Source organism: Thunnus thynnus, unplaced genomic scaffold (assembly GCF_963924715.1).
Source record: "Thunnus thynnus unplaced genomic scaffold, fThuThy2.1 SCAFFOLD_40, whole genome shotgun sequence".
Lineage (NCBI taxonomy): Eukaryota > Metazoa > Chordata > Actinopteri > Scombriformes > Scombridae > Thunnus > Thunnus thynnus.
In genome coordinates, this window is record NW_027095916.1 from 165,172 (window position 1) to 186,124 (window position 20,953).

Genomic DNA, 20,953 nt, shown 5'->3' on the forward strand with positions numbered 1-20,953 from the left:
CGGGAAAGCAGTAGCAATGCTTGCTGGTAGTTGTAGTCCACTATTTATTGACAGACTGTTCATCGAAAAGTAGTGTTCTGGCAAGAATTCAGGATAAATAAAAAACCTTTTGGTTCTATTCAGTTAAATAGTAAAATAACGCAATGATTATATTATATTATATTATATTATATTATATTATATTATATTATATTATATGATTCATTTTTTGAAATAAAAAATATCAGTTTAACCATTTTTTCTGTTATAGTTTATTAATCACAGCTGACAATGTTTTTCATTAAAAAAAGATAAACAGCTTGTCAAGGCCACACCAACATACACATAATGCTAGGACAGACAGGCTATATATAATACATTGTTTATAGTATATACAGTCAGACAGGACACTCTGAAAGTTACTCGGGGCTCATGTTGGATACAGCTGGTCTTCTTGCAGCAGGTCAGAATCCAGCAGGTCATCTGTGTATATTTCCTCTGTTCTGAGAAGAGAAAAGACAGCAACCATCCTTTTCAGCCGCATAGGTGTATATTCCTGTCGCTGTAAATCACACTCTATGTCAGTCAAAAAGGTGATTAACTGTAAAATTATTAGAAATTAGAAATAACACATAACACCAGTGGTATGATTACTTTTTAATAATTCATAAAATACTTACATTACTTCTAGAGTGTCTTCTTCAACAGCAACCTCCTCCACCACCTCCACTCCGACCACCACATTCCTCCTCACTGCATGAAGCAAACACAGCAATGTTGTTATATAGCATCTGACCCTTAATCTCTGTGATATTGGTTCTCAGTAATCATTTCACACTAGACCAAAGTTATTGCAGATTACTGGTGGATTATGTTATGATAAGTCTTTTAGTTTGGTAGATTAGCTGTACAGGAAGTGATTGGAGTGTCAGAGCCACAAACTGAGGGGGCAAAGATGTTATTTGTGCCACACAGAGACAATTCTGGAAAGGTGAATTGTTTGATTTTTTGTCATGAACTGTATAATTTCCATCCAATTTCCACAATTGCCATCCATCATTTTACCAATAAAATCAAGTCTTGATGAAGAGAGTAGGTTGGTTAAAGCCAGAAGAGGCTCAAATCAACCGAGTCCAGTCCTGTGAGTCAAACCCGTCCCCCCACATTGCAGGAAAGCAGAACGAACAAAAACATCTTCACATGAAACTTGTAAAGCGCAGAGCTAGACTCTCAGTTTGCAGCCATGTCAGGTGGAAGGTGGGTCATAATTTCAAATGTTTCGCAGTAGCCTAACCCCCACCTGACAATGTTTTCTTGTTAAAAGATAGGTTCACTATTTTTCCAAACTGTCTTAAAACACTGAAACAAAACCTACAGGCCTTCTTCTGTGCAAAAAATGTATTTAAAAGTTCTTTTAAGATGTTTTAATGGCCAGTATGAACAGGAGGAACGATTATAGCAAGCAAAACCTCTTTCAGTGTTCATATGGACAACTGACTGTTGTTTTAAGACACACTTGAAACATTGTGAACCCATCCTTTAAAAGGAATTTGTAGATTGGGAACAGTGATACCAATCAAAGCTGCTTGTTCAGTCACATTGTTGTTGTGTATCCTCTAATGGATGAGTGTTTATTAGTGCGTTTGGACGTCATTATCCAATGAACACAGGGATGAAGAAATCTGCCAAACAGTGAAATTGGTTTGAGGCAAGGACTCCATTATTCTTCCTTGGTCAGACGCTATACTGTAGGTGCAATATGATGACAAACCTTGACTACACATAATAAGCTTCACATCAACTTTTAAATGCATTTTTGCACTAAATGACTGTGTGGACACACTGTGGATTTTGGCCTCCATCACTTACATTGAAAGCACATCTGAAGGGATTTTTTAATATCCAGTATGAACAGGAGGAATGATTACAGCGAGGAAAACCTCTTTCACTGTTCATACCTGACTGCTGGTTTAAGACACACTTGTAAAATAGTGAACCTGTCCTTTAACAACCAGAAAACCTCAGGTGAACGCTCACCTCCATAATAGATGTATGGAGATTCAGGCCAGCAGGGACCCAATCCCTCTGGTCCCCTCTCCCCACAAACACATACACATCCCTGGGTCTCCGTCCCAGGACCCTCCCAGCAGTGACCACCAATGGCATGCTGTGATGTGTCTCCTCCGGCAGCATGGAGCATTGTTATTGGCTGCTGTGGAGCAAAAAGCAGGACACCGCCCAGCCAGGCCAGAGCTGCTGGGGATCCCTGAGTAGACAGGAAGTTCAGGGGTGGACCACTGACCATCAGCAGCCTGAGCGATGATGTCAACACAACCTGAAGATACAGGTTAGAAGCAGAGTTAACATCAGCCAGTATTAGCTTGGGTTAACCTGGAAGCACTATGCTTCTTATACTACAGTTTTCCATAAAATGGATTTTATTCATCCTTTGAAGAAACATTAACAACCCAAACATGAATGACTGGTTAGTGAAGGAGGTTGGCTTAGAGTCACACATCGTGGCTGAATCATATGTCTGATCCTTCTGTTTCCTGCACCTGCTGATGAGACCTGCTGGGTTTGGACAGGGACACACACACACACACACACACACACACACACACACACACACACACACACACACACGCACACACACGCACACACACGCACACACACGCACACACACACACACACACACACGCATAGCAGGAAGGTTTTCAAAATAAAAACAGAATCACGCACTCAGGGTTTGATTCAAAGGCAAAATTAAAGGCAAGGTGAGTTTACTTCTGTAGCACATTGGAGCAACAAGGCAATTCAATGTGCTTTACATAAAACATAAAAGGCATCAGGACAAAATGTAAAAGAAACATGAGACATTATAAAAAGACACTTTTAAATACAATATGCACAGGAGTTAAATAGAAAATAAGCTAAAATAGATTAAGTGTGAGATATAAATAAGAGTTCTTTTTTGGATTTTTTTTTTATTATTTATTTATTTTTTTTATTGGACAGTAGAACTGAGAGTTGCAGCAGACCTGCAGTTTTCTGGGAGTTTGTTCCAGATATATGGAGCATAATTGCTGAACGCTGCTTCTTCATGTTTAGCATTGACTCGCCATTGTTTTGATCTATGCTGGGACATGCTGGGCTGCAGGCTGAAAGCACCTCAACAGGATCAACAAGCTCATTTTTATGACCTGTGAATAATTAGGTAGCCTCATTGAGATTATGATGTGTTTTGCAAGAGAGACAAAACACAGCACACACACAGTGTCAGAGGCAATTGTAGAAATCTCTACAAAAGGTCAAAATGAACAGTTTAAATAGATCCAGCCAGATGAGGCGTTCGAGGTTTAAAGTCCTTTGTAGTTATTTCATGTTTGTCCTTTAAAAGGTATCTTTAGACTCAGTAATAGCAAAAACAAAAACAACGAGGACAACGAAAAATTATATATTTATATATTTCTTTTCTTCTTATTTTCCAGAACATCTCGACTCTGATCAGCTGACTTTTGGAGCTTTAAAAGCTTTTGTAGCAAACCTCAATATTTCATCACAGTGGTTAAAATGTTTATGTTGTTTGGAGTCAAATGGATGAATTTCTCAAAAGTAACCATCATAATATCTTAAGTTTCTTCGTACAAATGGAAAAAGAGGCAGTGTTCTATAACATCTGACTTTCATAGCTGAACTGTGGATCATAAAGGTGAACAGTGATTTACTGTGACAGTCTCCAGCAATGACTCACCCATTGTGAAGCTTCTGATACTGTTGTTCTGGTAACAGATTGAAGGGTCAGACATCTCCTCCTGCAAAAGATTGATGCAACTTTTTAATGATTAACACTAAAATTCTTGCTGTTTACATGTCGTGGATGAAAAGACACATGTGCAGTCTGTTGTTGTCCTCACTGATACAGACGGAAGTTGGAATTACGACCTTGCAGCTGTGCAATTGAAACATCTGATGTGTCTTACTGCCGTTGCTTTTGTTCCTGTTTATCTAGAGCCTTGTGTGTGTGTGTGTGTATGTGTGTGTGTTACCTGCTCCTCAGCTGTGTAGCCCATCTTTCTGAGGCTGCAGGAGGCTTTGTGTTTCTCCATGCTCCTGACCGGGACTCGGTGGTGAGGGTCGTAGGGACACTGCTCCATCGCTTCCTAAAAAACACATAAATAGAAGATGAATAACATGGAGAGAAATGACAAACTGAAGAGTTTAACGATAAATTGATCAAAAGAAACTAAAACTATTTTGATAATCAATTAAGTCATTTTTCAAAGGAAAAACACCAAATATTTGATGATTCCAGGTTCTAAAATGTGAGAATTCACTGCTTTTCTTAATCAAGAAAACAATTAACAGATTAATTGATAAAATATGAAAATAATTGTTAGTTACAGCACTAGATTATTACCATTATTGATTAATCTGTTGATCATTTTCTCAATGCATCGATTAGTTGTTTGGTCCATAAAAACTCAGATGTCTTGTTTGTTTCACAATCTTAAGATATTCAATTTACTGTCATAGAGGACTAAATAAATCAGAAAATATTCACATTTCAGAAGCTGGAATCAGATATTTTTTTATCTATTCATTCTTAAAAAAACCTCAAAACAATTAATCGATTTTTAAAATAGTTGGCAATTAATTTAATAGTAGACTACTAATCGATTAAATGACTAATCGCAGCAGCTCTAGACAGAATTCGGACTAAATATGAATCATTGTAGCTGTCAGAAAAACAGATTTAAAAGCTTAACTAACGGTAACTAATATCGTTTTATCTCTACAGCTCGTCTCCTGTCGGTTCGGCAACAACTGGGAAACGACGCTTTCCTTTCGTTTGCTTTCACGTTAAAATATGATAATTTATTTAAGTAGGAAAATACTCCGATTACTCCTCAGATTATTATTATTTGCTTTAACTGAAAACTAAAAGCTAACCGTTAACGTTACCTGTTTGTAGTCCTTGTAGTCCAGCGACCATCCCAACGTTTCAAATATATCGTCTAGCTGTTTTTTGCAGCTTTCAGTGAACTCTGTCAGCTCCCGCAGACGGTCCAGACGATCCTGGAGGATTTCTGTTCCTAATGAGTCCGACATTTTTAGCGTTTCACTCCAAATCAGCGGAGAATTTGCCGCAAATTCATCAGTGTTTTGTTTTCCCTGCAGTTGCAGTTGCCATGTTCAGCGCGAGGACTGATGACGTATGCCAGGGCGTCGGCGGGAAGCAGTAGCAATGCATGCTGGTAGTTGTAATCCTCTGTTCATTTAAAAGTGTTATACGTCCATGTTCTCTGCGCGATGGAAAGATCTGGTGCTGACATGAGCCACTGAGCAACTTTCATGATGAACGGGGCCCCGCCTCCGACGTTGTATCCAGTTTTCTTTATACATCCATGATTCAGACAGCAACACACGAATCCTAGTAAAGCTCACTTGTGGACACAGCAATGCAGGATTTACTGCATTTAGAGAAAAAACCGGGCGGATTTCACATCTTAACGGCTGGAGCGACAAGCTGTTTTTATAACGGTAAGTTACGTTAAAACTTTTTCAAACGGTACAGCTTCTTTTAACTTTCACTTTCTTCGCCCTACTTCGTCTGTAGTGTGAAAATTTTTACAACAGCCCAATGCTACAATAAGACATTAGCTAACACTTTGTTAACGTTAGTATGTGAACAACAGGTTGTTAAAGTTTCCAAAGTGCTTTGACTCGACTTATGATGGCTAATGATGAAACAGGAAAACAGCAGCAAAAACAGGTTAACGTTAAACGTGTGTGTCTGTGTCTGTCTATGTCTATGTCTGTCAGTATTCATTATGTTTTCGGGTCATAAATGTGTTTAAACAGTCACATGTGGGGACAAAAAAAGTCCTCATAACGTAAATCATTCATTTTAGGGTGAAGGCTTGTTTAAAATGAAGGTACAGTTTGGGTTAGGTATGTAATGGTTATGCTAAGGGTATGTCTACGAGAAATAAATGTACAATGGTGCTTGAAAATTTGTGTTAGAGTTTTTCTCTGTTTCTGCATAAATATGACCTAAAACGTGATTAGATTTTCACACAAATGCTAAAACTAGATAAAGGGAACCCAATCCGCCATTTTGAATCTACTTTGCAAAGTGAAGCCATTGACAGGCGTTGTACTATAACAAACTCAAACTATTTTGTACATTTATGTAAAATTTAAAGGTGGGGGCATTGACTTTGAAATTAGCTAGGGGGGCGCTCTTGAGCCATTTTGCCATACCCAAGACCTATATCAGATATCAAGTTACATCACCTCTGATGGATGTGCAAAGTTTTGTGAGTTTTTGAGCACCCCTAGCACCTCAAAAACGCTAAAAGTAATTAGGGGCCGCTACAGAGCCAAACAGCCACGCCCAAGCCCAATTGTATCTCTCCTTAACTAACTAGCCATTAACTTTTGCTGCATCTGTTCTCTCTAGCCTCAGACGAACTGGCGCAAAAAGCAGCAACTTCAAACACAACCCCATTTTTTCTCTCCCTGGAACTAGGCTACTTCTCAGCTAATTACCCACTATGGTGGACACCTACATCAATAAAACCACTGCAAAATCACACACATAAACAGTAACTTATTTCCAGCGTTACAATATGAAATATGTACTAGTTTAAACATAAGTACAAAGTTTCATGAGTTTTTGTGCATTCTAAAGTCCTCAGATGTGTTCGTAAAATGGAAATTGATGCACGAAATCCAAAATGGCGGACTTCCTGTGTGGTGAAAAAATGGTCTAATGTTGAGAATGATGAGAGCAGTGAATCCACTGAATTTCATGAATATTCATCATGAACTAGTAAATATTTCAATTAGTATTAGGGCTCATGTGTGGCTTTTTGGCTCTATAGTGGCCCCTAATTACTCTTAGTGTTTTTGAGGTGCTAGGGTTTCTCTAAACTCACAAAACTGCACATGCATCAGAAGTAGTGTAACTTGATATCTGATATGAGACTTGGGTTTGGGTGTGGCAAAATGGCTCAAGGGCGCCCCCCTAGAAAATTTGACATAGATGTACAAAATTTGGTAGGCAGAAGCAACATGTGTAGACTTTTAAAAAAGCCTCTTGGAGCCATACCGAAAGTTTAACAGGAAGTCAGCCATTTTGAGTCAACTTTGCATTTTTTTGCAAAGTGAAGTCATTCACAAGTGTTGTATTTTAACAAACACCTGCTACAGATTTAACCTGAGCAACTTCAAATTTGGTAGGTTACATCTAAAGACCTTTGCAATGCTAAAATTGCAAAGCCTTTTAGTTTTCCTGGAACACCCTTGGCGTGGCGCACCTATCAATGTTGCCCAAAACACGTGTGGGGCATTAAACAGGAAGTTGTTGTAACTTGACTTTACATTGTCCGATCTGCCCCAAATTTCTCATGCTTACTGAGAGTCCAGGTCTGAACACATCTACATGTCAACATTGAGTCATAGTCATAACGCCACCTACTGACAACAGGAAGTCAGCTTTATTTTATAAACATCATCCGATTTACATGAAATTTACATGGCATGGTCTATAAGTGATATAAAGAAATGTGACGTAGAATTATTGGTGTTCTCGAATGCTACATAGTGGACACAGGAAGTGATAGTTAATTCCAACATGCAATTTCCAATATTCATGAAAATGTATGTCCATGGCAGTTGCCCTCTGATAAATGTATTGCTGCATTACTATTTTACTTATGTAGTATTCCCAACATGCAACAGGATGTGAAGCCTAAATGACACATAGTTCATCAAATGTATACACAATTTCTAATAAGTCATCTCCAGTGACACATATTGCACTCAGGGAATAATGTTTTACCCATTCCGGCCCTGCTGTTTGGGGTTGTTGAAAAAGGAAAAAAAAAAGTCTTGTGTCATTGTTATCAGGACTGATAAAGTTAATCTGAATGTCAAAATTTCTTCTTTTAAATCGTAGGTGTGTGAAATTATTGATGTGTTAAGATGTAAACAGTGTTTAAAGGTTGTAGCTGCTCAAAGTGAAGATTAGACCTTTACTGTTACTGATTTTACAGCAAAGACTCTTAATGTTGCTATCCAGTGAAAATCTTATGTCCAACTTTGGAGATTACCCTCATATTTTTTCCATTGTCACATTGCACTTTGGGGCAACTCAAAATTCGTCATTAAAATGGTGTAATTTCAAACAGCTGGTGTGACAGTAATTATCTCCAGAAAACTCACAAGCCCATATGTACACTGAAATAGTTATTGGTCTCTGTGATTGTTCCTCCTGTTCATACTTGCCCTGAAGTACTGCCAGACTTAAATGTAAGTGATGGGAGTCAAATACTCAGTCCCTGTTTTGTGAAAAACTGCATTGTTAGATTCTACTTTGGGTAGAATGAAGGTTCAATAGAGAGAGAAAGAGAAGGTAAGAAAGGTAAATAAACATGCTTGCTAGTTAACTTTTGCTACCTAGCTAACGTAGCTAATGTTACCGATGCGTCATCATCGTCCAATGTCAATGTTAAAGCAGCCAAGAAACTGGACAACCAATAATAAAAGTGGTAGTCCCCTTTCTAATGTCCTCAAAAACATTTAAAGCATAATTGGAACATCTAGTCTAGTTAATATGATCAATATTATTTGAAAATTCATTTGTTTTGGTGAAAATTTCAGTCAGTGAGTTCATACTTTGAGCTCATAATTTAAAATTATTAAGACAACACAACGTCTTCCGTCACTATTCAGGCTACTGTAATGTGTTAAAACTTAAAGATCTGTGTTATTTAATGTTTGTGTTGGTTAAAGGGCTATTTTAACCTTTGATGGGTAACAGTTAGTGTATATCAGTAAACTGAGTAGGGTACTGTGCTCTTGCTCTGTTCTTTAAATAGGAGGAGAGTTTTTAACTGTATTATAATGGTACATTACAAGATATAATGTGCTGTACTATTGCTTTTTTTCTATTTGAAGGTGGAGAGAGTAGCATTGATGCCACAGTAGTAGTAGTATCGTCTCCCTCCTTAATGATATGTACCTTTGGTTTTTTTTGAGGTTCATAACAGTTTTCATTGTACTAAGCAGTTGTTGGCTCATTAGTTTGTTATTCACATGCAGTTAAATTCACCAGAATGTGGGAAATCAAGTATTTGTAACCCCCAGACCCCCCTCTTAAAAGGTAGCCTAACTGAGGCTATACTCTATTCTACGCTATATTTCCCAGTCTGAATGATTTTCCCGGTCCAGCCCTGCTGTTTGGGCTTGTTGAAAAAGGAAAAAAAAAAAAGTCTTGTATCATCAGGACTATGACATTCTCCAGTCAGTAGCACAGTAGGGAAGTTAACATTGCAGCTCTCAGATGTCAGTGAGGCTCAGATGCTGATTTCACAAATGTTTCCAAAGACGGTTTTGTCTTCTTGGAAAAGTGAAATTGACTCGCAACAGCTGATTATAGATCATATTTCCTTCCAAACAAAGTGAGGAGAATCCCAGTTTCAGTTTGACTCAGCAAAACATTAGGTACAACTGACAACTGACAGTATAATTCATCAAAGATTATTTTGTGAGGTGATAATCTTTACATAAAGACATTCATATTTGTTGTACTTTTATATTGGATTCTGTTAGATTTCAAAGCTTTTAACGATATGATATTCAACCTCTCTTCTTTCTCTATGATTATGGTTCATGATGTCAGAAGCAGCAGAGGAGAATTTAGTGTTATTGCAACTAAATCGGACTAAAACTGATAACAGTCTGATGTTTAATCAGTTTTGAGTCATTTTCTATTTTCTTTCTCCTCAGAGAAGCAGAGGTCTTCACTGCTCCAGGAAGTGAGTAATGTCACATAAACACACTTTACACAACACAGCTTTCAACGCATAGCTGCTGGTTGAAAATGATCCTCATCTCGACCACTATAAATAATGATACAAACCAGTGGTATCATTTCATCTGATGGTGCTCACCAAACTGAAGCAGGTTTCTGATTGAGATTTCAAGCTTAAATATTATACTATATACTAACTATATTATATTATAGACTTTTTTTATTCAAGTTTGATGGTAAATAGGTGGAAAGAGTTTTTAAACCAGAAATTTCACAGCTGCTGTTGCAGCAATAAGAACATGTGATCAGGTGGACATGCAATAAATCACAATTACTAATAACCAGTTTATACAAATAAATGAAATGAATCACACTTTGTCTTATTTTGAGTAATATAATAATATTAGTTGTTATAATACTCACATGATTTAAATGTTTACATTGATGCAGAGACATCAGTGTTTTATCGTTGCAGTGGAAATATTACATAAATGCCCTCTGATCATTTTGAATCCATCAGGACGTTACAATGACACCAGTAAAGGAGAAGCTTTTGGAAACACTGGAAGAATTAAGTCTCACTGAGAAATTCAAGGGGCTCCTGCAGGACCCTCCACTGAGAGGCTCCCAAAGACTCGGAAAAAGTAGAAAGACGGATAAGATGCAGAGTTTGTCAGACACCAGCTCAGGATCCAAAGGTAAGTTGTGTGAAAAAAAGAAATAAATTACAACATCAAACATTTAGTATGCAGAGCAGGGTCTTATTCTACTTTAATGTTACTCTTTTTTATTTCATCATTCAAAACACATTGTGCACAGTCAGGCAGCCATTTGAATATGTGTTTGTTTTGATTGTTATAGATGCCATTAACACAAGCAAAGATACTTACTGTATGCTGTATAGTCACTGTAGTCAATGACTATAGATCAGTCACTGGTTTTAAATTGTCCACAGCAACAACAAGCCAAAAGTAAACTCAGAATAACTAGACTCCTACATATAGCATAGTTTCCAAAACGACATCTGCTGTTTGAAGAAGCGAGATCTTTTTAAAGGGTTTCTTCTCTCAAGTTAGCAAAAAACAAAAAAAACACAAGCAGCTTCCTAAAAGTCTACTGGTTAAGGTTCATACCACATAAGTGTAATGGACTGGTTTTATTGCAGTCTGTTGCATGTCATAACTCACTCTGTCTGCTCATATTCTGTCTGCTTCTTGTCTGTTCAATCGAGGTGAAAATACAAAAAAAACAAACAAAAAAAACAATTATATTATTAATAATACAAAACTAAAAACGACACTATGTAGCATGACAGCAACATCAACTCCCATTACTTTACATATTTGATGTTGGTCACTATTCAGTTGTTTACTGTAATGTCTGTATATGCAAAACAAATAAAGTTATATGATTTTTCCTGTATTTTTATTGTATAATCTTTCCCTCTCATGAGGAATTGTCATTTCATTAGCTACATGTAGCTAGCTTGTACATTGTACATAACAGAAGTCCTATGAAGCGCTGCCACTTTTCCTCAACTTAGACTTTACTCGGCAGTAAGTCCTGCATAACATATTGATCTCATATAGGAGCAGCGCTACGTAGCGCATAGTGCTAAAGCAGCAAAATATCTGGAAAGTTACTATATGATTCCATTTATAAATATAACATCATTTAAAATGTTGTCTGATGTGTTTTAACAAGGGCCTTCAGGAAGCTCGGAGTTTGAGGCTCGTGGAAGCATTACGGTAATCCCTTTCATTCATTCATCTGCTCACTTGTTTATTTGTTCATCTGTGTGACTTTGTAAAATTAGTGATTAAACAGGAAGAAATCCACTTATTTACAAATGTGACTGTCCTCTGATGCAGGACTCCAGTGACTGGACTACAGTTGAACCTGAAGTGATCAGAACAGATGCAGATGAGGCTCCAACTTACAGGTAAAAATAACATCTTCAATATTGTGTCACAACAAACTGGAACCATTGAAAAAAGCTTGGTTTTGATATTTTTCAGGATCTTTTTCATGCCGTATTACAGTAATTGTGGTAATGCTACATTTAACTGGCAATAAAATGAAGGCAGCTTCTGGTTAAGTTTACATTTACTCCATTGAGTCCCTTCAGTGTTTTTAACTGACGGTTGTTTTATCTTGTCTCATTCTATCATTTTAATTTTTTTAGTTTTTCTTGTTTTATCATAAATGTTATGATTCTCAGCTTTATGTCAAGCACTTTGTGTTGCATTTTATGCATGAATTGTACTATATAAACACAAGTTCTTATTATTATCACTATTATTATTATTATGAAGTATTTAGTGCATATACAAGGACTCATTTCTCTTTTTCAGCCTACAGTCTGAAGCAGGAAAGTTTGAATGCAGTGTGTCAGACCTGCGATGGGTCTGTGAAGAAAAGGTCAGCTTTAAGTACCAGTTCTGCTCTTGGGAAGAACACGTGGAGAGAATGAAAAGCTTACAATACATGCCTGCAGGTCCCCTACTGAACATCAAAGTCACTGCTGGGAAGTTAAATGAAGTGCACCTGCCACACTGGATCTGCACAGGTAAGTAGACATGAAGAAATAATGAAAGATGGATTTAAATGTATTCTGATACGATCCCTTTCTCCTCACTAAATGTGTGTGCTTGTATTTTGTGCAGATGACTCCACAATATTAGACAAGTTTGCTGTCCTACACATAGATGGCTGTGGAGATGTTGTTGAAGACGTGTCTGAGGTCACATCATCCCATGTCAAGTTATCTGAACCAAGTTTCTCTCTCAGAGGGGTTCTGATGTATCTTGGCTTTGCAGTGAAAATGAAGTGCAACGTGTTAATATACTATAAACCAAACACAACACCCCTCAAACTACATGTGTATCTGATCCCACATGATCCTGCTCTACAAGAGGTTATTTAATATCTTACTGTCAAAAATGTATAATATAATCAGATTTAAAAAGTCTGCAACTGAGTATTACGGCCAGTGGTGAAAAAAAGTGAAATTGTGAGAATAGAGTTGTGACGTGGGAGGGGTCTCTGGTCACAGAAGTTTTTTTTCCCCTTGCTGTATAAAGATAAACCACTTAAAACATGAGACAGTGTAGTGGACACGTTTCCTGATGACCAAGTTATTCTCCTCAGATTTCTGTCAGCAGCTGAAGTTCATATTTGTTTGGAGGCTTATAGATCTCACTGATGAACTGAAACTTTTCAAATTAACATACGTTGAGATTTGATCTCTGCTCTCTTTGGCACAGCTGTCTGGACAAAACCAAGCGCTCAATGTGCTTCAGCAGCTGCTTCACAAGGTTACACAACTCAGAAATTATTCCATTGGTTTATTGTATTTTGACTGCTGGTGTGATACACTAAGTATTTCCTCACTGATGAAATATACTCTAACTTCATTTTTATTGAAGGCTGCTCTCACCTGTTTACTCATTAAATCACAATTCTACAGCAGATTATTATATATTCAATAAAATATGCTTTTCAAATTTGCAGCTTTATTTTCATAACATGAACTTTTCCTCAATATCATGACTATTCTCACAGTTCATTTTTTTCCCAACAGTGGCTCTAATACTATATTGTAAAAACCATATTACTTGTTCATGTACTTCAAAACACAGGTGACAATGTTTGCTATTGTAACCTTTAAGCAGTTTTGTTGTGTATTGTTTTTGTTTCCAGATGGCGGACAGGAAGGAATCCTCAGACGGATACAAAGTGATCAATAAGCCACGTCCAGCTAGGTACCTGAGAGTGGGACAAAAATTCCTCCTCACAGCAGACATAGACAGAGCAAAAATTGTCCCAGAGGTACAGTTTGTACTGTCTGTCATTTATCATTTATATAGTGAATCGCTGGTATAATTTGTACTGTCTGTCAGTTTTTACATTTCAGTCAGCCAACTCACATGGAGTAGATTATTAGTTAAATGTAGAAAATTAATGTTTAGCGTCTAGGCTCTGATGTTTTGACTGCTCACAAGGAAACATTGATCTCACACAGCAGGAAGTTGGGAGCGACGATACAAACTTCCCTCCCAGGGGAAGATAGACTCAGAGCCTCCAGGTGGATGCTGGGGTGGAGGGCTTTGAAATGCTGTAGGCCTACAAACAGCAGCAATCAAACATAGCTTGTATGAGCGGTGTGGCAGCAGGAATGCAGCAAAAGTGTGAGCAGAGTACTGATGACTTAAGTACATCAACCAGATTATAAGAGTGCGTTTGATATATGTCACAGTGAGGGGAGTATGGCTTGTGAGTGGAGCGGCAACTTGAGTTGGGCTTCCTGAACTAGCTCGCAGGCGTTGCTTCAGTTATTTAGTGAATTGTGGTTCAGACATATTGTATGAAAGAGAAAATAGGATCAAAGCCATTGCAAGGTGTGCAAATGATGTGGTCACACATGGCCTTGCACATTTTATCTATCTTTTATTTCAATTAGATAGATTTATTGCATTTGTGTTAATATTTGATTTTTTAGATGTAACTGATGATGAAATTGAAGCCATTTTGCTGCAGGGATTTTGACACTTACGTTGTTCTTTTTTTTACTAAGTCAGAAATATTGTAGGTGTCAGAATTTTAAATCATCTTAAACTCAGATTTGCAACCAGGCAGAAAACAGGGACGGTTTTTCCAACTTGGCTGCAGTTAAAACTGAACAATATGATGTGAACATGACATAAGACACAAGGAAATAATGGAAAAATGGATACAATGAAGGGAATTGACATTTAGACTCCTTTAATTGTAAATAGATGTTTCATTGTTTGTACTCGCAATTTGTACAAAGTGACATGTATTTGGTTATTCTCAAAATATATATGTCACAAAATCTTAATATAATAAGATTTATATAATAAGATAATCGCAAAATACAATATTAAATCTTTATTCTCACAATAAAATATGCTTTTCAAATTAATGATGATCTTCCTCATTAGCATGACTATTCTTTATATCTCACAGTTCGTTTTTTCCCAACAGTGGCCCTAATACTATATTGTAAAAACCATATTGCTTTATCATGAATATACTTTTAAACACAGATTACAATGTCTGTTACTGTACACTTGAAGCAGCTTGTGTGTATTGTTTTTGTTTTCAGAAGGTGGACGAGAAGGAAATGATCGGAAAGAAATACCTGAAAGTGCATCATGGCTTCGTCCTCACAGGAGACAAAGACACAGTAGAAATTTACCCAGAGGTACAGTTTGAACTGTCTGTTAGAAATTACATTTAGTGAACTGTGTAAAGACACAGAAGGATCAGAGACATGTGTACAGCTGGTGTTGCTGCACATGACCTTACATATTTAATTTGTGTTTTATTTTAACTAACTAAATTGAATTTCTTTGTGTAAATATTTGATTTTTGAAAAATGTGACTGCCAGAGATGGTGGAACAGCAGCCATTTTACTACAGTTTTGCTTTCAGTTCTTTTAGCCAAGTTGGAAATATTGTCACTGTCAGAAATTCAGAACATCTACAGAGTCCCTCTCAGCTACCTGACAGGGACGGTTTTTCCAACTTGGCTTCAATAAAGGTCTGAACAAAATGATGTGAACATGACATAAGACACAGGGAAATAATGGAAGTGAGGAACATGGATAGAATGAAGGGAATTGACATTTAGACTCCTTTAATTGTAAATAGATGCATGATTGTTTGTATTGAACCATTTGTACAAAGAGACATGTGATCAGGGTTGCCAACTAAGCAACATTCTCCCTAGATACAGCTTTTAAGAACCTAGTGACAAATCTATTGACTTTTTGGTCACACATAAGCTACTTCAAGAAGGTTACCAATACTGCTTGGTGAATGTGGAGTCAGCTTTGCTTGCTGTGTTCAGAGTTTAGGAGAGATCAGCAGCCAGACAGAAATGTGAATGAACTGAGAATGTGCAAAACACTGTTCCTAATGACCAGACACTAATCAATTAGCTTTGTTTTTGTTGTAAAGAATTTAACTTGACTGTTTACTTTTGTCAAAAACTAACTCCTCCTCTCCTTTTATGTTGTATTTTTTACACAGGAATTAACCCTCAGATATGACAGCAGAGGCCCAAATTTCTTTGAGGTGTTAATTAAAAATCCAGGGGGAGACTTTTACCTTGAGCTCTTCCACAGTAAAAAGAGGGGTAAACCTGTGCATGAACCAGTGTGGTACTGTAAAATTCAAAAAGGTCAGTGGTTATTAAACAATATTACCAACACTATATAAAAAAGATGCATTCTGTCTTTTCTGTTAACTGAACTATTCTATATAATTAATGTCAATAATTAACGAGAGCTGAATCACCAACACCAATACACACTGAAAATGGATTTGTTGCTCTGTGGGTGTTATGTTCTGCTTGTAGCTGTCTGATTTTGGGGGGGAGGGGGGGTTGTTGCGGCCCTTCCTGAAGTACACAATGATCTCCTTAGTTTTCTTCACATCGATGCAGAGGTTGTCTAAGCCTCCAGTTGTTCCACCTTTTGCCTGTACTGTCATCTGCAAACTTTCCAATATGATTGCTGGGATGCTTGGGTGAGCAGTCATAGGTCAGAAGGGTGTACAGCAGGGGGCTTAGGACACGTCCCTGGGGGGAACTGGTGTTAAGGATGATAATGGGGAGGATGAGATGTTGTGGATCCTGACAGACTGGGGCCTGTTTGTTAAAAAGTCCAGTACCCAGTTGCATAAGGATGAGCTCAGTCCAAGTAATGACAGTTTGTTCACCAGAGTTTATGGGATGATGGTATTGAAGGCAGAGCTAAAATCCAAGAAAAGCAGCCTGATGTTAGAGTCCTTGCTCTCCAACTGAGTGAGGTCTAGGTGAACCACAGATGAGATGGCGTCAGCAGTGAAGCGGTTCTTTCTGTATGCGTACTGATGGGGATCCACTGTGATGTTGATGGTGTCTTTTATGTGGGCCATGACCAGCTGCTCAAAGCACTTCATGACTATCGGGGACACTATTGAGCTTTTTGGGACAGGGATAATAGTGGCAGTCTTAAGGCATGTTGGTACAGTCGCCTGGGAGAATGAAGTGCTGAAGATGTCCGTCATCACCTCTGAAAGCTGGTGTGCACAGTCCCTAAGGATCCAGCCTAGGATGTTGTCTGGGCCTACAGCTTTGCAGGGGTTAACTTTCTGCAGGGACCTCCTCACATCTGCTGCGGTCACACTGAGGGGCAGCTCACCTGTTGGCGGGGTGAGCCTAGTGCAAGGACAGGAAATTGAATCCTCGAAATGAGCGTAAAAGGTGTTGAGGGCATCAGGAAGAGACAGGTCTCTGGGGCATTCTGCATCCCTTTTGTTGATTTATGTGTTCACCTGCCATTTAATACGTGATAATGAGAAATTCCTGTTTATTTAATTCCATGAATAGTCAGAAACCCATAGAAGTGCTCAAGACAGCAAGTATGGGTACTGGGACACTCTGATTTATTTAATTATTTTTTATTTATCCAACACAACAAATTTGATCACAGCCGTAATAACATCTGTTGGTTTTTGATGCAAACAGCTACAACTGGCCCTTTAGAATTAGAACATTAATGATATTTAATGTAATGATATTTTATTTAGCGAAAATGTCTCGTTATTGAATCTTTTGTTGTGAACGCAGTACATAAACTCAGCTATCAATTTGTTTTGTTCTCTATTTAATTTCAGATGACTATCTAAACTCTGGTCACTCAGAAGGTAAGACACTGCATATATGTACTGTCCATTATGACATGAGCTTTCAGATTTAAGTCATATGTCATAAATATTTCACACATTTGTTGTAAATATTTCAACAAGAACAGAACCAGTTGGAATTTCATCAATGTTAAAATGTGCGTAGTTTTGAAACCAAATCGTAAGATCACCATGATATTATTGTAGCACCTAAGTTATTGTGTTTTGTTTGTTTTTCACACATTTCACATTTGACCGTTTTTAATAAACTGCTGAGAAGTTGTCTTTAGCTGAATTTACGGAGCTGAACTGGCCTGGCTATTTTGTGTAGTATTCATGTACTTTGGTTAGCCTGCTGAAGTATTAGAACAATTCATTTATTATGCATTTGTTATATATGATTTCATATGATTTGTTCTTATGGTCAACAATATATGATTTGTTGACAATAAGAAAAATATAGAAAACCGCCATCCTTATGCTTTAATCATCCTCATTTATACCTTATGCAAAGTGTTTTACCAGTTACTGTAGTGTATGTTTCAAGAAAGAAAAATGTTTTCACCAGAATGCAATGTAAACATTATTTACATTTTCATTACATTTTGTTTAATTTACATTTTATTTATTGTCTTTGAAACTTTATCCCTCTGTAAAGTATGTATTCCTTCACCTAAACTTTTGTTGAGTTGATCTGACATATAGACACTAATAGACACTAATCCACTGAAGGATTCATAAACAGGAAGAGCAAATCGAGGACAAATTAAGAGAAACAAAATCTGAGAGACAGATCCTGATTTTATATTTGCCAACTTTTTTTCTCAAATGTTCTGATCATCAAAGAAAAGTTTGTTTTCTGTGTCAATGACATTAAAGAAGAACAATACAGTTGTTAAGCAATTACAATTTTCTCTAAATTTGTTTCAGATGTGGGATCCTCAAGTGGAGCAACTGGTGGAGCGACCTCGGCTGAAGGCAGGTCCACAGGTATTAACTCTACCATTTTCTCATGAAATGACTTTTAATACTTACAAGAAAAAAACAAACAAAACCAGAACAGGCCTAATTTGATCAAGGGTTAGAAACATTACAGTTGCTAATTTAAGACAGTTACTCAAATAATGTACTTAAGTACAATTTTGAGGTACTTGTACTTTACTTGAGTATTTCCATGTGATGCTACTTTCTACATCTCAGAGGGAAATATTGTACTTTCTACTCCACTACATTTATTTGACAGCTTTAGTTACTTTTCAGATGAAGATTTGACACAATGGATAATATAACAAGCTTTTAAAATACAACACATTGTTAAAGATGAAACCAGTGGTTTCCAACCTTTTTGGCTTTTGACGTCTTACAAAAAGCAGTGTGTAGTCGGGGTCACATTTCACATGTCTATGAGTTGTTAACAGCTCCACCAAATAGTGATTTTTCCCTCTAAACTTCTCACATGCTTTCATTTCAATAAATGTTCAAATGATCCAATATTTCAGCAAAAATCAAAGATTAGAGAAAAAGTCCAAAAACTGAAAACAGATTTGTGTATCAGAACTTTGTTTTTTCTTCTTTCCTCTCCCATTAATCATCTCACCACCCCTCAGATTTATCTGCTGACCCTTTGGAGGGGCCCGACCCCTAGGTTGGGAACCACTGGACTAAACTACCACAGAAACTAAACCATAAGAGAAAATTTGTCAAAGAGTAGATGAATATGTAGTTAGTAATGGCAAGTTACTGAAAATTTTTATTATACATCTGATATTATCGAGCCTACTGGAGTCAAGACACAACTAGACACAGATGATCATAAATCTGGATACTGTTGGAATCATGTAAACAGGGATATAAGTAACCAGGTTTCTCATGTTCTATGTAAACGACTGAATATGATCAAAACCAGGATACTAGTGTGTATGTAAACACACTCACTGTGGCCTGTATGCTGCAGAATCAGAATGAGCTTATTTCCTAAGAAATAAGGTACAATTTTTGTAAGTTTTTCCAAGAAAATGATGAAAGGGATCATAACGACTGGATTAACCATTTAATCTCAACATGTCTTTGTGGTGTTTGTTGAGTTAGAGGCTTTCAAACGAAACAGAACAGGGCTAATTTGATCAAGGGTTAGAAATGTTACAGTGGCTGCATGAAACATCAAATAAAACAAAAAAACTGAGATTTGAGGACTTTAAAAATGGCGTGGAGGATGAATGAAATTATATCCATAAAATGTAGAACTGACCTGTCAAAATAAAAACTGAAAAAAAAAAAACCCAGAAAATCTATGGCATGAATGAAGTTTGTGTTTTTGTAATATCAGACAAATTTCAGTCAGCTCCACTTCAAATACAAAAAGTTAAAGTTATATAGAAATTGTTGATTGTATGAGTGAAAGGAGCAGTGAAATCTGACCCCATGTGTTTTATCACAATGATCAGAGGGTGAGAGATTCAAGACTGCGTTTGCTTCGGCGGTCATTTTTTGATAAAACCCTTTGTATTGTAAATCTTTAGGAATGAAGTTAGCCTGATGCTAAACTTATTTTCTCAAGTGTTCTGATCATTAAAAAAGCAGTTTGTTTTCTGTGTCAATGACATTAAAGAAGAACAATACAGTTGTTAAGCAATTACAATTTTCTCTAAATTTGTTTCAGATGTGGGATCCTCAAGTGGAGCAACTGATGGAGCGACCTCGGCTGAAGGCGGGTCCACAGGTATTAACTCTGCCATTTTCTCATGAAATGACTTTTAATACTTACAAGAAAAAAACACACAAAAATAGAACAGGCCTAACTAGATCAAGGGTTAGAAACATTATAGTGGCTAATGTAAGACAGTCCAAAACCTGAAAACAGATTCGTGTATCTTTGTTTTTTCTTCTTTCCTCTCCCATTAATCATCTCACGACCCCTCAGATTTATCTGCTGACCCTTTGGAGGGGCCAGACCCCTAGGTTGGGAATCACTGGACTAAACTACCACAGAAACTAAACCATTCCTGATGTATGTGCTCCAAACAACTCTCACTGTGCCAATAAATTGCTAAATTATCTATTTCTGCTTAATCAATTTTTGGTGGAGTGCCTCTTTAAACTGCTTGAGAGTTTACATGGTTGCCCCAAAATCCAACTTTGATTGAAATAGTGCTAAATATTGTAAACAAAATGTATTAGTTAGATAACCTAAATGCTGGTAAACACTGACTGTGTGTACATGCACATTAGTGTCCTGGTCATGATCAGGTTTTGGAGTCTCCCAGGTTACATGTTGAGCATGTATACAACATTTCCTGTTTTCAGAAATCTGGCCTTATTGCTGTTTTGAGAAACCTGGATATGCAACCAGAGAAGTGTTCCATCAAGCTGGATAAAAGGAAAGCCTGGCTTACTCAATAAGTCTTGCTAATTTGCCTTGAGATATAGAAATAAAAGTTGATTGAATTGATTGATTGA

At 37.2% G+C, this 20,953-nt stretch overlaps 2 protein-coding genes across 3 annotated transcripts; one reads left to right on the plus strand and one right to left on the minus strand.

Annotated features, from left to right (window-relative positions):
• Positions 1-3,545: 3,545 nt before the first annotated feature.
• LOC137178786 (U11/U12 small nuclear ribonucleoprotein 48 kDa protein-like) lies at positions 3,546-5,201 on the minus strand. The gene is made up of 3 exons (XM_067584008.1): positions 4,945-5,201; positions 4,029-4,142; positions 3,546-3,794 (listed from the first exon to the last, which is right to left on the minus strand). The coding sequence occupies exons 1-3, from the start codon at positions 5,089-5,091 to the stop codon at positions 3,684-3,686; spliced, it is 372 nt and encodes a 123-aa protein (XP_067440109.1). The 5' UTR covers positions 5,092-5,201; the 3' UTR covers positions 3,546-3,683.
• Positions 5,202-5,284: 83 nt separating this feature from the next.
• LOC137178784 (NACHT, LRR and PYD domains-containing protein 1 homolog) lies at positions 5,285-18,807 on the plus strand. 2 transcript variants are annotated; one of them, XM_067584005.1, is made up of 12 exons: positions 5,285-5,523; positions 9,778-9,806; positions 10,323-10,500; positions 11,507-11,550; positions 11,674-11,744; positions 12,157-12,371; positions 12,469-12,719; positions 13,505-13,633; positions 14,931-15,029; positions 15,860-16,010; positions 17,489-17,518; positions 18,428-18,806. In XM_067584005.1, exons 1-12 carry the CDS (start codon positions 5,442-5,444, stop codon positions 18,511-18,513), a joined length of 1,365 nt encoding a protein of 454 aa, XP_067440106.1. In that variant the 5' UTR covers positions 5,285-5,441; the 3' UTR covers positions 18,514-18,806. The 2 variants fall into 2 exon arrangements, with proteins under 2 accessions (XP_067440106.1, XP_067440107.1); XM_067584006.1 differs by lacking the exon at positions 9,778-9,806 and having other exon boundaries at positions 5,458-5,523; positions 18,428-18,807.
• Positions 18,808-20,953: the final 2,146 nt, after the last annotated feature.

Excerpts from the sequence above, each read along its gene's own strand:
- LOC137178786 (XM_067584008.1), bottom strand. The coding sequence starts at position 5,091 with ATGTCGGACTCATTAGGAACAGAAATCCTCCAGGATCGTCTGGACCGT. Across the intron at positions 4,143-4,944 it reads ACTACAAGGACTACAAACAG|GAAGCGATGGAGCAGTGTCC; the intron begins GTAACGTTAACG and ends TGTGTTTTTTAG. Across the intron at positions 3,795-4,028 it reads GCTACACAGCTGAGGAGCAG|GAGGAGATGTCTGACCCTTC; the intron begins GTAACACACACA and ends AATCTTTTGCAG.
- LOC137178784 (XM_067584005.1), top strand. The coding sequence starts at position 5,442 with ATGCAGGATTTACTGCATTTAGAGAAAAAACCGGGCGGATTTCACATC. Across the intron at positions 10,501-11,506 it reads CACCAGCTCAGGATCCAAAG|GGCCTTCAGGAAGCTCGGAG; the intron begins GTAAGTTGTGTG and ends TGTTTTAACAAG. Across the intron at positions 13,634-14,930 it reads GAGCAAAAATTGTCCCAGAG|AAGGTGGACGAGAAGGAAAT; the intron begins GTACAGTTTGTA and ends TTTTGTTTTCAG.